We start from the raw sequence: 15,985 nt of genomic DNA on the forward strand, positions 1-15,985 counted from the left end.
AGGGAGTGGGCACTGTCAGAGGGTCAGTGCTGAGGGAGTGGGCACTGTCGGAGGGTCAGTACTGTGGGAGCACCGCACTGTCGGAGGGTCAGTGCTGAGGGAGTGGGCACTGTCGGAGGGTCAGTGCTGAGGGAGCGCCGCAGTGTCGGAGGGTCAGTGCTGAGGGAGCACCGCACTGTCGGAGGGTCAGTGCTGAGGGAGCACCACACTGTCGGAGGGTCATTGCTGAGGGAGTGGGCACTGTCGGAGGGTCAGTGCTGAGGGAGTGGGCACTGTCGGAGGGTCAGTGCTGAGGGAGCACCACACTGTCGGAGGGTCATTGCTGAGGGAGTGGGCACTGTCGGAGGGTCAGTGCTGAGGGAGTGGGCACTGTCGGAGGGTCAGTGCTGAGGGAGTGGGCACTGTCGGAGGGTCAGTGATGAGGGACTGGGCACTGTCGGAGGGTCAGTGCTGAGGGAGCGGGCACTGTCGGAGGGTCAGTGCTGAGGGAGCGCCGCACTGTCGGAGGGTCAGTGCTGAGGGAGTGGGTACTGTCGGAGGGTCAGTGCTGAGGGAGTGGGCACTGTTGGACGGTCAGTGCTGAGGGAGTGGGCACTGTCGGACGGTCAGTGCTGAGGGAGTGGGCACTGTCGGAGGGTCAGTGCTGAGGGAGTGGGCACTGTCGGAGGGTCAGTGCTGAGGGAGTGGGTACTGTCGGAGGGTCAGTAGTGTTTGGTCCCTCACTCTCTGGTCTGTTTAGGAGTTTCATGGAGCCTCTGGTTTGTCTCCCTAAACTTGCAATCAATCCAATTAAAAAATTTTTGGTCTTGGGCCCCAAGTGGGATAGATGCAGAGTACGGGTTGGAAATCAGATTCTGGGATCAGTTTCCAGGATTGGTTGGCTGGGATTAGGTTTGTGCTGACCCGTTCTGGCACAGATTAGGTTTAGTTGGGAATATTCCGCGCAGCAGTTGAAGTGGCTCTCCCTTGCTTTGGAGATTGTGTGGTGAACACCTTCCTGTCCTCAGGTCATGTTCACTTACATTCCACACACTTCATAGCTCTGGCCCTGGGGAGGGACAGACAGCTCCAGTTTTTGGTATGTGAGTGGTGAGCCTGAGACACAGGAACTGCCTGGTTGCAGAGCACTGACCCCAAAACAAAAATACTGGACAGAAAGGCAAGACATAGCCGGAGACGAATCTGCTGGAGACTGGACCTGCGGTATGAAACCACAGGCGCCTCAAGGTGACGCTTACCCATCCTGGCCTAACCAAGTTCAGATTCACAACACCAGTGTATTTTTATACTGAGAGGCACAGACAGAAACACACACACAGACTGATACAGGCCAATACAGAGACACACAGACAGAAACATACACACGGACTGATACAGGCCGGTACAGAGAGACACAGACAGAAACACACACACGGACTGATACAGACTGACACACAGAGACACAGACAGAAACACACACACAGACTGACACAGGCCTATACAGAGAGACAGACAGAAACACACACACAGACTGATACAGACCAATACAGAGAGACAGACAGAAACACACACACAGACTGATACAGGCCAATACAGAGAGACACAGACAGAAACACACACACAGACTGATACAGACCAATACAGAGACACAGACAGAAACACACACACGGACTGATACAGGCCAATACAGAGAGACACAGACAGAAACACACACACGGGCTGATACAGGCCAATACAGAGAGACACAGACAGAAACACACACATACACACAGACTGATACAGGCCAATACAGAGAGACACAGACAGAAACACACACACAGACTGATACAGACTGACACACAGAGACACAGACAGAAACACACACACAGACTGATACAGACCAATACAGAGAGACACAGACAGAAACACACATACCGACTGTTACAGTCCAATACAGAGAGACACAGACAGAAACACACACGCAGACTGATACAGACTAATACAGAGAGACACAGACAGAAACACACACACGGACTGATACAGACCAATACAGAGAGACACAGACAGAAACACACATACCGACTGATACAGACCAATACAGAGAGACAGACAGAAACACACACACCAACTGATACAGGCCGGTACAGAGAGACACAGACAGGAACACACACGCAGACTGATACAGACCAATACAGAGAGACACAGACAGAAACACACACACAGACTGATACAGGCCAATACAGAGAGACACAGACAGAAACACACACACACACAGACTGATACAGGCCAATACAGAGAGACACAGACAGGAACACACACGCAGACTGATACAGACCAATACAGAGAGACACAGACAGAAACACACACACAGACTGATACAGGCCAATACAGAGAGACACAGACAGAAACACACACACACACACACACACACAGACAGACTGATACAGACCAATACAGAGAGACACAGACAGAAACACACACACACAGACTGATACAGACCAATACACAGAGACACAGACAGAAACATATACACATAGACTGATACAGGCAGAAAGATACTCACAGACTGATGCAGACAGGGAGGGACAGACAAATTTGCAGACAAATTATACAAGAAGTGTCAAATAGAGAAGCGCACAGTTCCAGATAAATACACAGAGAAAAGCAGAGACACGCTGGATTCTGATGGCACCGTGGTAACTTGAGTGGACTAGTAATTCAGAGGCCTCAGACAATGGAACTGAGGTTCAAATCTCACAACAGCTGGTGGAATCTCAATGTAATCAACACAGATCCGGAATATTACTATTGCCATCAACTGTAAAAACCAATTCATTCACTGATGTCCTTTTGGGAGGGTATTTGCTGTCCTCACACTTACCTGTTCTCTGGCAATGACAGATGACCTAGCCATCCTGTGAGTGGTATAAAAAAGACACACTGACTCAGACAACACAATAACTGTAATATTTCCATACCAGAAGTAGGGCCTCCAGCTGATTCAAGTAGATCTCCTCACTTGCCAGGATCCCAGACAGTACAAAATTCCTCATCTCCAACCTCTTTTCTGGGTCCACCTCACTCTGTAAAAGAGACCAGTTATACGTTAGCACCAACTAGAGGTTTGAAGAATTCCTAAAATCCTGAACTGCAGAGGGTAGGTAATGGAATTTATCCCAAGGCTGAGGGAGAGTTTTAGAAGATAATAGAGCCTTGGTTGCAGACAGCAAACAGGCACAGAGACCACAATTAGCTCGGAACTTACTAAACAGCAGAGAGGGCTGAGTGCCAAAAGGCCAACTTCTGCTCCAAGGTCCTACCAAGTTACATTCCCATGGTCACAGATATTGTGAACAGTTCCAACTCTCAAATACAACTTTTCACACCAGTCTGTCAACATGTTTTGCTTTGTTCCCTAAAGGTGATGATTCTCTAATCATTACCCCAATCCCAGAAAATACCAACTAACACTCCCTCTCGGAAAACTGCACTATAACCCGCCACCCATCAATTGTGATCCATGGCCTCTCTGTCCCTCACAAACCCAAAATAACGTCCTCCCGACCCAAACATAAACTGCACCAGACTCCCCACCTCCACAAACCCAAACCACCCCCACCAGAGGCAATCCTGACCCCATTCCTCTCCCAAACCCAATCCACACCCACATACCCCACCCTCAAACCCAAGCCAGACCCCATCCCCCACTTCCAAACCCAATCCTCACCCACATCCCCCCTCCCAAAATTAATCCACACCCACATCCCCCTCTCCCAAACCCAATTCACACCCACGTTCCCTCCCCACCAATCCCCATCCGCACCCACGTCCTCCTCTCCCAAACCCAATCCACACCAAGTACCCCACTCCCAAACCCAATCCACACCCACATCCCCCATCCTAAACCCAACCCTGGGCCTATCCACAATCACACAGCTGCCTCACCTTTACTAACTCGGGATTGGAGGGCCCAGCCTCTGGAATCTTTGCTCCATCCCATTCAAGCTCATTCAGGGACAAGGCGTCTGCATCCAGAAGCACTTTATCCAGGAAGCCAATAACTTCCTCTGCATCTTCCATCTTCATGTGGAGTGTCCAATAGCAGTGACGCCAGTCCCAGTGGAAATTTCTCAGTGTCAGCACCAGGCAGACACTATCAGGCTGGGGGGCAACCGTCCATTTTGCCCCGGATCAGATACAGGCAGCATTTCACAATGTTTTCCCCAGCCCCAAAGACCTCCCACCCCTAAATACTGGTTGACTGCATGCAGTTATCAGGAAGAGCAAGGTGAAGCTATCACAGCCTGTCGCACTCCCCTGCTGCACACTTTATCTGTCTAACCGGTTAATGATTCTTTAAGGAGAAATCAGCAGCAGCTAGCTGAATATGCTGGATGACGATACTTCCTTCTTTTAACTGTTCCCTAATTTCGCTGAGTTTTCACTTTGTAATATGTGAGGAGGTAACTCACTGATGACTGACGATAAATCAGCTGAAATGGCCTCAACCCCAGCAGCCGAGTGGGTCACTTGGGATCTGAGCAGAGGCCCATGAATGGCCAGTGCCAGAATCTCCACTTGCTTCCCCCACACCCTCCTGGACTGAGGGCAAATTACACTCCTGCACAGAAAATTCAGTGGCTGCCTCAAACACAACTCCTTTCATATCTTCCGTCTCTGAACAAAATTCTAACACGCCCCCTCTAACACCTCGTCATACAGCTATATATAACTGCAGCTCTCAAACTGCACCAATCCCTGGTGCTGTCAGCACATGGCACTCGATCCAATCTCGCTCCACTCCCCTCCTGTTCCTGCTGGAAGCAGATAAGGTGCAAACTAAACAAAGGGGTGGAGTCAGCCTTTGAACCCACTGGCTTCTCAATAGGAGGATATTTTAACTCCTTCACCATGGGGAGGAAACAGTGCTTAACACCTCCCCCAGCCAAAGGCTGATCCCAGGAGCAGCACAAAACCAGTGGGAGCTTCAATTTACTCCATTTTCTCCCCCTTGGTCCAGGAACTCCCTACGTACGTCCGTGACACCACCCACGCCCTCCACCTCCTCCAGAACTTCCAATTCCCTGGCCCCCAACACCTCATTTTCACCATGGACCAGTCCCTATACACCTGTATTCCGCATGCAGATGGCCTCAAGGCCCTCCGCTTCTTCCTGTCCCACAGGCCCGACCAGTCCCCCTCCACCGACACCCTCATCCGCCTAGCCGAACTCGTCCTCACACTCAACAACTTCTCTTTCGATTCCTCCCACTTCCTACAGACAAAGGGGGTGGCCATGGGCACCCGCATGGGCCCCAGCTATGCCTGCCTCTTTGTAGGTTACGTGGAACAGTCCCTCTTCCGCACCTACACAGGCCCCAAACCCCACCTCTTCCACTGCTACATTGATGACTGTATCAGCGTCGCCTCTTGCTCCCCAGAGGAGCTCGAACAGTTCATCCACTTCACCTACACCTTCCACCCCAACCTCAAGTTCACCTGGGCCATCTCCAACACATCCCTCACCTTCCTGGACCTCTCAGTCTCCATCTCAGGTAACCAGCTAGAAACTGATGTCCATTTCAAGCCCACCGACTCCCTCAGCTACCTAGAATACACCTCCTCCCACACCCACCCTCCTGCAAAAATTCCATCCCCTATTCCCAATTCCTCTGCCTCCGCCGCATCTGCTCCCAGGATAAGGCATTCCACTCCCGCACGTCCCAGATGTCCAAGTTCTTCAAGGACCGCAACTTTCCCCCCACAGTGGTCGAGAACGCCCTTGACCGCGTCTCCCACATTTCCCGCAACACATCCCTCGCACCCCGCCTCCGCCACAACCGCCCAAAGAGGATCCCCCTCGTCCTCAAACACCACCCCACCAACCTCCGGATACAACGCATCATCCTCCGACACTTCCGCCATCTACAATTCGACCACACCACCCAAGACATTTTTCCATCCCCACCCTTGTCTGCCTTCCGGAGAGACCACTCTCTCCGTGACTCCCTTGTTCGCTCCACACTGCCCTCCAACCCCACCACACCCGGCACCTTCCCCTGCAACCGCAAGAAGTGCTACACTTGCCCCCACACCTCCTCCCTCACCCCTATCCCAGGCCCCAAGATGACATTCCATATTAAACAGTGGTTCACCCGCACATCTGCCAATCTGTTATACTGTATCCATTGTACCCTGTGTGGCTTCCTCTACATTGGGGAAACCAAGCGGAGGCTTGGGGACCGCTTTGCAGAACACCTCCGCTCGGTTCGCAATAAACAATTGCACCTCCCAGTCGCAAACCATTTCAACTCCCCCTCCCATTCTTCAGACGACATGTCCATCATGGGTCTCCTGCAGTGCCACAATGATACCCCCCAAAGGTTGCAAGAACAGTAACTCATATTCCGCTTGGGAACCCTGCAGCCCAATGGTATCAATGTGGGCTTCACCAGCTTCAAAATCTCCCCTTCCCCCACCGCATCCCAAAACCAGCTCAGTTCGTCCCCTCCCCCCACTGCATCACACAACCAGCCCAGCTCATCCCCCCCCCCCCCACTGCATCCCAAAACCAGCCCAGCCTGTCTCTGCCTCTCTAACCTGTTCTTCCTCTCACCCATCCCTTCCTCCCACCTCAAGCTGCACCTCCATTGCCTACCTACTAACCTCATCCCACCTCCTTGACCTGTCCGTCTTCCCTTGACCTATCCCCTCCCTACCTCCCCACCTATACTCTGCTCTCCACCTATCTTCTTTTCTCTCCATCTTCGGTCCGCCTCCCCCTCACTCCCTATTTATTCCAGAACCCTCTCCCCATCCCCCTCTCTGATGAAGGGTCTAGGCCCAAAACGTCAGCTTTTGTGCTCCTAAGATGCTGCTTGGCCTGCTATGTTCATCCAGCTTCACACTTTGTTATCTCGGATTCTCCAGCATCTGCAGTTCCCATTATCTCTGGAGCTTCAGCTTAAGCTGGGTTGCAGAAAGAGAGAAGCTGGTGGGCTACTTACACCAAAATAGGAAGCAGGAAGGTGAACATAGCCACAAGGAGAACAGTGCAAAAAACATTCACCAGCTTCAAGACCCACAGTTTATGGGCAGCGTACAGGACGTTTTACTTTGTATATAACCCTGTGCTGTCCCTGTCCTGCGAGTGTTTGGTTGGGACAGTGTAAAGAGAAGGGAATGAATTCTGAGGAAGGGTCAATGGATCTGACTTCTTTCTGCACAAGTTTGCCAAACCTGCTGAGCTTTTCCAGCAATTTCTCTTCCTGACAGTGTAGAGAGAGGTTTTCTTCCAATGTGAAAGATCAGAGTCACTTTACGCCGTAAATAAGTCATCACTAGACTAGTAATCCGAACACCAGGTTAATATACCGGGACATGAATTCAGATCCCACCGAAAGCAAGGGGAAAAAATTTGAGTTCAATAAATAGCTGGAATTGACAGCTAGCCCAATGGTGACTGAAATAACCCGACACAGGCTGGCCACTCACCACTGCATCGCCCCCTATTTACGCACAGACAGTCCTTAAAACTGACCTGACTTACTCAGAGCCTCTCAGGGTGAACAGGGTCTCTGACACTCCGGCTTCTATCTGTCAGTCAGGGTTCCCTGCTTGGAACCAGGCTAACAGCCCCAATCAGGGAACTCATACTCTATGAGGTGCACATAGCTAACCTCATTACAATCAGTACATCCCTCCCCCTCAAAGTGTGGAGATGTAGGCTGGTTCTTTTTCTCGTGGCCTCCCATTTTCAAATCAGGTCTGGTTCCCCAGACTCAGCCTCAGATACAGGCAGCATCTATTGGACTAGAGACCTGCCTCCTATGCCCAAATCATCTCAGAACGAAGTCACCCACTTCTTCAGGCAATAAAAGCTTCGAGGCTGTGACATCCGCCGTGTCATATCAGATTCCAAGGTTTCTTCGACAGGAGAGGGATATTCCATGGGTTCTGACAGCCCTTCCAGCTCCTCTGAGGGGCTGGATATGTTTTGTTCCTGTCCCATTTGCGAGTTTGCAGCCTTTACATGGTCTATGCGCTTGTTCAGGACCATCACACCTACCTGAACATCATACATCCCTGGATATGACCTCATGCTGAGCATACCTATTACCCATAGGGGTATTTGGTCCAGGATCCACTCTTGTGGCTCCTGGACCAAACACCATCGCCTTAAGTAACCTGTTCCTCTTGCTTAGAGGAGTCTTGTGTATGACACTGATGCTCCTGCTGCCATTTCACCCTCCCTCCCCAGGTCTGGGAAGATCAGGTTTAACTTGGTGTTCTCTCAATTAGAAGCTCTGCTGGAGCTATCCTTGGAGTTGGATGTGGGGTGGCTCTCTAATCAAATAGGAATTGGGACAGATTAGTACCTGGTGAAGCTGGAGGCTGTTTCTTCAAACCTTCCTCCACAGTTTGGTCTGCTCGTTCTGCCAGACCATTAGACAATGGATGGTATTGTGCTGTGCTTATATGCCAAATGCCTTTCAACTTTAGGAAATACTCAAATTCCCTGCTGGTAAATGATTGCCCGTTGTCTGTGTACAACACTCCAGGAGTCCATGTATTGCAAATGTTACGTACAGTTTTTCTATCGTTGTCCCCGTGTTTGATGAATGAACTCTATGCACCATAGTGGAGTCGGCCTCATTAGGGGCATTTAAGCGGCTATTAAATAGCCATATGGATGATAGTATAGGGTAGGGGTAGAGGTTAGATAGAATTTAGGGTAAAAGTCTGTCACAACATCATGTGCCGAAGGGCCTGGACTGTGCTGTACTGTTCTATGTTCTATATACATCCAACCACTGAGTGGGAGTCTAAAACGAATAAGAACATTGAGCCCACGGAAGGACCTGCACAGCCGAAATGTAACTGAATCCAAGGTTAATGCAGCCAATGTAGGAGAGCTGCTGGTGCTAATTTTTTGTTCTTGTTGGCACTCTGGGCACTGCCCCACCAACCAGCTGCATCTCATATGAGATCTGAACCCAAGCTATACCCTTAATCTGTAAACCTTCCCTGTATGGGTTCTCAGTCCAGCCCAGGTCTTCCACAAACTTAAGTGTTGGAGGCCAGAGAGAATTTAGTTACAGACAGATTCCACAATCACCAATATAAATATTGGTATCAACCTCCATTAGAACCATTTAGCCATTTATTTCAATTGATTCTGATTTTGACGGTACTATACAGTGTAACTATTCAAAACCAATGCTGGTGGACTTTCCAGGGAGTGCATTCTCCTAAATGCCAGGCTCTGAACTCTCTTACTGGATTGAGGCCAAGTGGGACTCTTCTGTTGTCTCGGGTCTGCACACCAGCAGCACCTACAACAGCTTGCTAGCCCAGATCCTGGAGAGAATTTTAACAATTTGGCTGAGGCTTGGCTTTGTTTTGGGGTTTTGCTGTGGGCTGGCCTAGACTCCTTCTGTTCAGGATATGTCCCGAGAGAGGCTGTGCAATTGCTTTCACTCGAGTGGTGTTCCCCAAGTTCAGTCAGACTGGTGAGTGCATCCACTTCCATCATAATATCCTGCAACTCATGCTCCACTTGCTGTGTTTCCCAATGATAAAGCCAATTGTAGTGACCGTGTGAAGTTCAGTCAGGCTTCAGCTGGTTGGTGCTTTTGCATGGTTCCATCAGTAATCCCACATACCATCTGACTTAGTGCTAAACCAAAGTCACATGCCTCTGCCAGTCATCTTAACCTTGTCAAAAATCCTTTCTTCGATTGCCCTTATCTTGAATTGCCGAGTAAAACCATTATAATCTCAGAATTAGAGGAAGCTTGGGGTTTCAATATTCCTTAACCAAATCCACGAACTCTTGAAAGATAGCAAGTTTTGAGAAGATTTGTAGCTCAGGTCAAGTTTCTGGATGTGAGTTTGCTCGCTGCGCTAAGCAAACTCACATTCAGAAACTCATCCTGAGCTACAAATCTTCTCAAAGCTCACGAGCACCTATGGGCGCAATACACTAAAATTGGCCCGAAGATGGGAAACCAATGCCATCCGACAGAGTGCCACCCGCGAACAGCACAGCTCAGCGAACAAACTCACATCTAGACTCTTGAAAGATTTTAGAACCTAGTGCCTCAGGAAATGTAAGGTTCCTAACAACCAAAAAAGCTGCAGGCCCACAAGCTGTCAGGAGATTCACTTGTTGCTTTTCATCTACCCCAATGTCATTTGCCTGGAAAAAATAACACATTCTTTCTATATGAGAGATAATGGGAACTGCAGATGCTGGAGATTCCAAGATAATAAAATGTGGGGCTGGATGAACACAGCAGGCCAAGCAGCATCTCAGGAGCACAAAAGCTGACGTTTCGGGCCTAGACCCTTCATCAGAGAGGGGGATGGGGGGAGGGAACTGGAATAAATAGGGAGAGAGGGGGAGGCGGACCGAAGATGGAGAGTAAAGAAGATAGGTGGAGAGGGTGTAGGTGGGGAGGTAGGGAGGGGATAGGTCAGTCCAGGGAAGACGGACAGGTCAAGGAGGTGGGATGAGGTTAGTAGGTAGCTGGGGGTGCGGCTTGGGGTGGGAGGAAGGGATGGGTGAGAGGAAGAACCGGTTAGGGAGGCAGAGACAGGTTGGACTGGTTTTGGGATGCAGTGGGTGGGGGGGAAGAGCTGGGCTGGTTGTGTGGTGCAGTGGGGGGAGGGGATGAACTGGGCTGGTTTAGGGATGCAGTGGGGGAAGGGGAGATTTTGAAACTGGTGAAGTCCACATTGGTATATGGTATCAATGTGGACTTCACCAGTTTCAAAATCTCCCCTTCCCCCACTGCATCCCTAAACCAGCCCAGTTCATCCCCTCCCCCCACTGCACCACACAACCAGCCCAGCTCTTCCCCCCCACCCACTGCATCCCAAAACCAGTCCAACCTGTCTCTGCCTCCCTAACCGGTTCTTCCTCTCACCCATCCCTTCCTCCCACCCCAAGCCGCACCCCCAGCTACCTACTAACCTCATCCCACCTCCTTGACCTGTCCGTCTTCCCTGGACTGACCTATCCCCTCCCTACCTCCCCACCTACACCCTCTCCACCTATCTTCTTTACTCTCCATCTTCGGTCCGCCTCCCCCTCTCTCCCTATTTATTCCAGTTCCCTCCCCCCATCCCCCTCTCTGATGAAGGGTCTAGGCCCGAAACGTCAGCTTTTGTGCTCCTGAGATGCTGCTTGGCCTGCTGTGTTCATCCAGCCCCACATTTTACATTCTTTCTATATACTGGGCTCAGTCTTTGACAGCAGGGTCAAACAAGCTAAGGGTCCCAAATAGTGGCATGATACCAGAAGTGCTTAGCCCAAATCAAAGACAACTCTTGCAGGCGAATTTCTTTAGCAGCATTTCTTTTCTCTTCGCTATTATAATAACTTCACAGAAGCCAGTATCCAGTCACCAACTCACCCGTTATTGGCACATGCATAATACTTGGCAATAGTCTGGCTTCCTTAGAACCAGTTCTAAGAGTAAACACGCCTGTTTATATCTTCAGCCAGGACTCCCTGATTAGACTAGGTTAATAGCCCCATTAAGGGGACTTGTATTCTGTAGCGAACCTTATTACAATCACTACAGCAACCATGCACCTTTGGCTATTGTCATAAAGGCAAATGTCCTTTAAGGAAGGAAATTAGCCACCCTTACTCAGTTTGCCTACATGTGACTCCAGACCCATAACAATGTGCTTAATTCTTTACTGACCTCTGGAAGAGCCAAGGAAGCCATTTTTTTATATCAAACTACAACAATATCTAAACAAATAAATCAAACCATTGGACTGCCTGGCATTGACTAAAGGACCAGAAACACAGTCCTATCTATCTTGCAAAGTCCTCCTAACCAACATCTGGGCGCCAGTGCCAAAATAGAGACAGCTATCTCACAGACTTGACAAGCAACAGCCTGACATTGTCTGAAAGATAGGATTCTGTGAGAATGACTAGATTCTAGACACCACCATCTCTGGGTACGTCTTGTCCCTCTGGCAGGATAGGCCCAGTGGAGGTGGTGGAGCAGTAGTAAACTGCTCTAGTGAGTTGGAAGGGAGTTGCCCTGGAAGACCTCAACATTGACTCCAGAAACCATGAAGTCTCATGGCATCAGGTTAACCGTGAGCAAGGATGCCTCTTGCTGAATATGGCCTATCGCCTCTGAAGTGGGTCAGATAGGCCTTTTGAATGCGGAGCATATAATACTCATCAACTTAGTGCAACTTAGCAGGAGTACAACTTTCAACAGAGTGCTGGAGTTGCTTAATTAAGGGACTTCTGGGAGAAAGAGAAAAGTTACTCTGTTTTTAGTTTTCCTAACATTTTCAGCCTCCAGGAATTAGTTATTGCTCTGCTGCAGAAGAAGCTGGTTACTTGGCAAGTATTTGATAAGCGGATATATAATTGAATAAAATTATTCAGAACATAGGAGCAGGATCAGGCCATTCAGGCCTTTCAGCCTGTTCTTCTATTCAATGAGGTTGTGGTTGACCTAAGGCCTAATACCATAGAGCTGCTTTTGGGCCCTATCCCTTAATACCTTTGCTTAACAAAACATATCTATTTCAGGTTTAAAATTAAAATGATTAAAAGTCGTTAGACAGAACACATTAAGGATGGCTAGACAATGGTGCTGTGTAACACCAGCAACATGTGAGGGGCCTTCAATGCCAGTTCGGCTCAGAGTTTAGGAGCAAGCAGATAAACTGTTTGCGTCTGGCAAGGAGAATGTTACCTGGATTCTTTATAGCAGGAGGCAGTCACAGTTCTCAGTATGCAGTCTTCTGACTTGGTCAGTGTTCAAAGACAGGAGAGTATAAAAGCAAGTGAGGCAGGTCCAGGGTCCTAGGAAGTATGAGCCATTTTTTCAATAGTCCATCAAGTGTGAGGTTTTTTCAGCTTGTCTGGATGAGAATGAGGGTCACAGGGTGGGTGAGCTATCTGATCATGGCACCATGGTGCAGGAAGCTATTCATGTGCAGAGGGAAAAAAAAGGAATGTAGCAGTAGGATTGGACAATAGAGTCAGAGGATTGACAGTGCACTCTGCAGCAAAGAGACTGGGGACACGTGCTGGTGTCGCCAGCCTGATACCAGGATTCAGAACATCAGCTCAGTGAACAGGGAAATCCAGTTGTCCAAATCCATGTGGATATCAACAACGTAGGCAGAACAATAAAGGAGATTAGGTCAAAAGATGTAGGAGCAGAAATGGGCCACTCAACCCATCAAGCCTGCTCCATTCAGTGAGATCATGGCTGATCTGATTATTGTCAACTCTAATTCCCTACCTTTTCCCCATAGCTCTTGGTTCCCTTACAGATTAATAATCTGTCTATCTCAACCTTGAACATACTTAGTAACTCAGCCTCTTCTGCATAGTCAGTGTGAGCATTTAGGTTTAGCACTTAAGAAACAGAACCTCGAAGGTCATAATCACAGCCCTACTACTTGAACTGCATACAAATGGCATATGATAAATCAGATTAGACAGAGGACTGTGTGGTTGAATGATGGGTGTAGGAACAATGGGACTCTAGTACCAGCAATGGGCAGGGCAGGATAACGAGCTGGACTATACCTGAACCTTGTAGAAAGGATATTCAACAAAATAACGTGAACGGGATCAAATTTGGGAAGATGTGATCAAAGAGCAGAGACAACAGCAAACAGAAAGGTACTGGTACAGGAAACGGTAAACAAGCTGTGACAGGAAGGAACGAACAGGACAATTCTATGCATAAACTATTAGATAAGATGGGAACTTACCAAAAGGATTGAAGGAAATAACTAAAAGTTCCATATCTGAATATACAAAGCAATCATTATAAGACAAACACAATATGAACACAAAGGTAAACAAATATGTCAAGTTCTGGTAGCCATTACAGAGGCATTGGCTGCAGGATTGGGACCTGAATCTTAAAGGGCACACAACTTTTAGGAAAGAGAGGGAAAGCAGAGTGTTGACGCTGTTAGTTAATGATGACATTAGCACAATTCGCCAGCAATTTCCCTTTTCATTGCCAACAAACTGAGCATTGGTTGAATAGGAAGTGACTCTGAAGAACTGACAATGAAAAATAAAAAAAATGCCAAATTAATGGAACACATATTTTGTATCAACGTGCCACTGTCCCCTTCAAACATGTCAAAGGCTGGTACTACATAGAGTTTTTAAAATTCATTTGTGAGATATGACTGTTGCTGACCCGATCAGAAATTACCGTCTATTCATAATGGCCCTGGAGAAGGTGGTGGTACTGGGCTTCCATCTTATACACTACAGCCAGAAGGATGTGAAGAGAAGCACAGTGTTGTTTATATTTCCAAGTCAGGAAGGTGTATTCTTTTGGAGGGAGCTTGCAGGTGAAGCTGTACCTCTGTATCTGCTGCATTTGTCCTTAGAGGCAGCAGAGGTCACGGGTATGGCAGTGTCCCAGCGGGATTATTGCTAGACTGTTAATCCAGAGACCCAGATAACATTTTGGGGCAGCACGATGGCTCAGTGGTTAGCAATGCAGCCTCACAGTGCCAGGGACCCAGGTTCAATTCCACCCTCAGGTGACTGTCTGTGTGGAGTTTGCACATTTTCCCCATGTCTGCATGGGCTTCTTCTGGATGCCTCGGTTTCCTCCCACAATCCAAAGATGTGTGGGTTAGGTAGACTGGCCATGCTAAATTGCCCATAGCGTTTGGGGTCTGTAGACTAGGTGGGTTATAGGCAGATGGGTCTGGGTGGGATGGTCCAAGGGTCAGTGTGGACTTGTTGGGCCGAAAGGCCTGTTTCCACACTGTAGAGATTCTATGACCTAGGTATGGAAGCTGCTGTTGAATGACCTTGGTGAGTGCGTTTTGTTGATGGTACACACTGCTGTCACTGTGCATTGGTAATAAAGAAAGTGATTGTCAAAAGTGCTGGACGGGATGCCAGTCAAGCAGAGGCTGTTTTGCCCTGACTGGTATCAAGCTTCTCAATTGTTGTTTGAGTTACACGTATCCAGGCAAGTGTGGAATACTCCAACATACTCCTGACTTGCGCCTTGTGGACAGGCATTGGGTACACAGGAACAAGTTACTCAGTATTCATCTGGGGGTCTAGTCCAGTTTCTGGTCAATGGTAACCCCCAAAGAATGTTGACAGTGGGAACTCAGCAGTGAATGTCAAGGACAGATGGTGGATTGTCATTTGTTGGAGATGCTCTTTGCCTGACACGAATGTTTCTTGCCGTTTATCAGCGCGAGCTCAATATTGTCCAGGTCTGAATGCATTTTTAGACACAAGCTGCCTCAGTATCTGTGGAATGGTGAATGGAGCTGAACACTGTACAGTCATTAGTGAACAATTCTGACCTTAAATTGGAGGGAAGGTCATTGATGAAGTCCCTCAGATGTTTGTGCCTTGGATATTATCCCATTCGCTGGTTCATATCTCAGTCAACTTATCCGGTTTAAAATGAAACAAGGTCTGGCAGTTTATTGTCAATCATCATTAACAGGTAAGGTCTCTATGTCAATGCCTCTACCAATCAGGGCATAGGTGCAGTAATGTGTTGTTTTTCCTTTTGAATTGGTATCCTTACGATGTGTGGTGATGAGTAGAAGACAAAAAGCTGTGGTAAATTGTGCATTTTTCAGCAAAGCACAAATTGTGTGATTTTGAGAGACAGGCAATGAGTTGATAGGAGTATGCAAAATCATAAAGAATTCTGCTAGTACAAGGAAATAAGGAATCCATTCGCAGTTGGGACAGAGCAACAGGGATACATGTTGAAGACAACTGGCAGAATATAAGTAACAACAAGGAAAAAAACCCTTGGCAGGGAGTTGGCATTAGGAATGTGTTGGGCAAGAAGATTAAAGAACCACTTTAAAGGGAAAAAGGATATTTGAATATTGCTGATTTGGGAGAGGAAGTGGATGGTTCTTTCAAAGACTGGGCAGAGACAGAATGAAGGTAATATTCCATTGGGCATGATACACTCGAGGCGGCACTGAAAGTCTGCAACTCCGTTAACCAGCT

At 48.4% G+C, this 15,985-nt stretch overlaps 1 protein-coding gene across 1 annotated transcript in view; it reads right to left on the reverse strand.

Annotated features, from left to right (window-relative positions):
* The window catches only part of abr (ABR activator of RhoGEF and GTPase), a 186,536-nt gene that overhangs the window by 86,189 nt on the left and 84,362 nt on the right, over positions 1-15,985 (reverse strand). The window contains exon 3 of the mRNA XM_059655342.1: positions 2,937-3,041. Within this exon, the coding sequence (XP_059511325.1) occupies positions 2,937-3,041 (105 nt within the window). The remainder of the gene's footprint in view (positions 1-2,936; positions 3,042-15,985) is intronic.

This window comes from Stegostoma tigrinum, chromosome 27 (assembly GCF_030684315.1).
Source record: "Stegostoma tigrinum isolate sSteTig4 chromosome 27, sSteTig4.hap1, whole genome shotgun sequence".
Taxonomy (NCBI): Eukaryota; Metazoa; Chordata; class Chondrichthyes; order Orectolobiformes; family Stegostomatidae; genus Stegostoma; species Stegostoma tigrinum.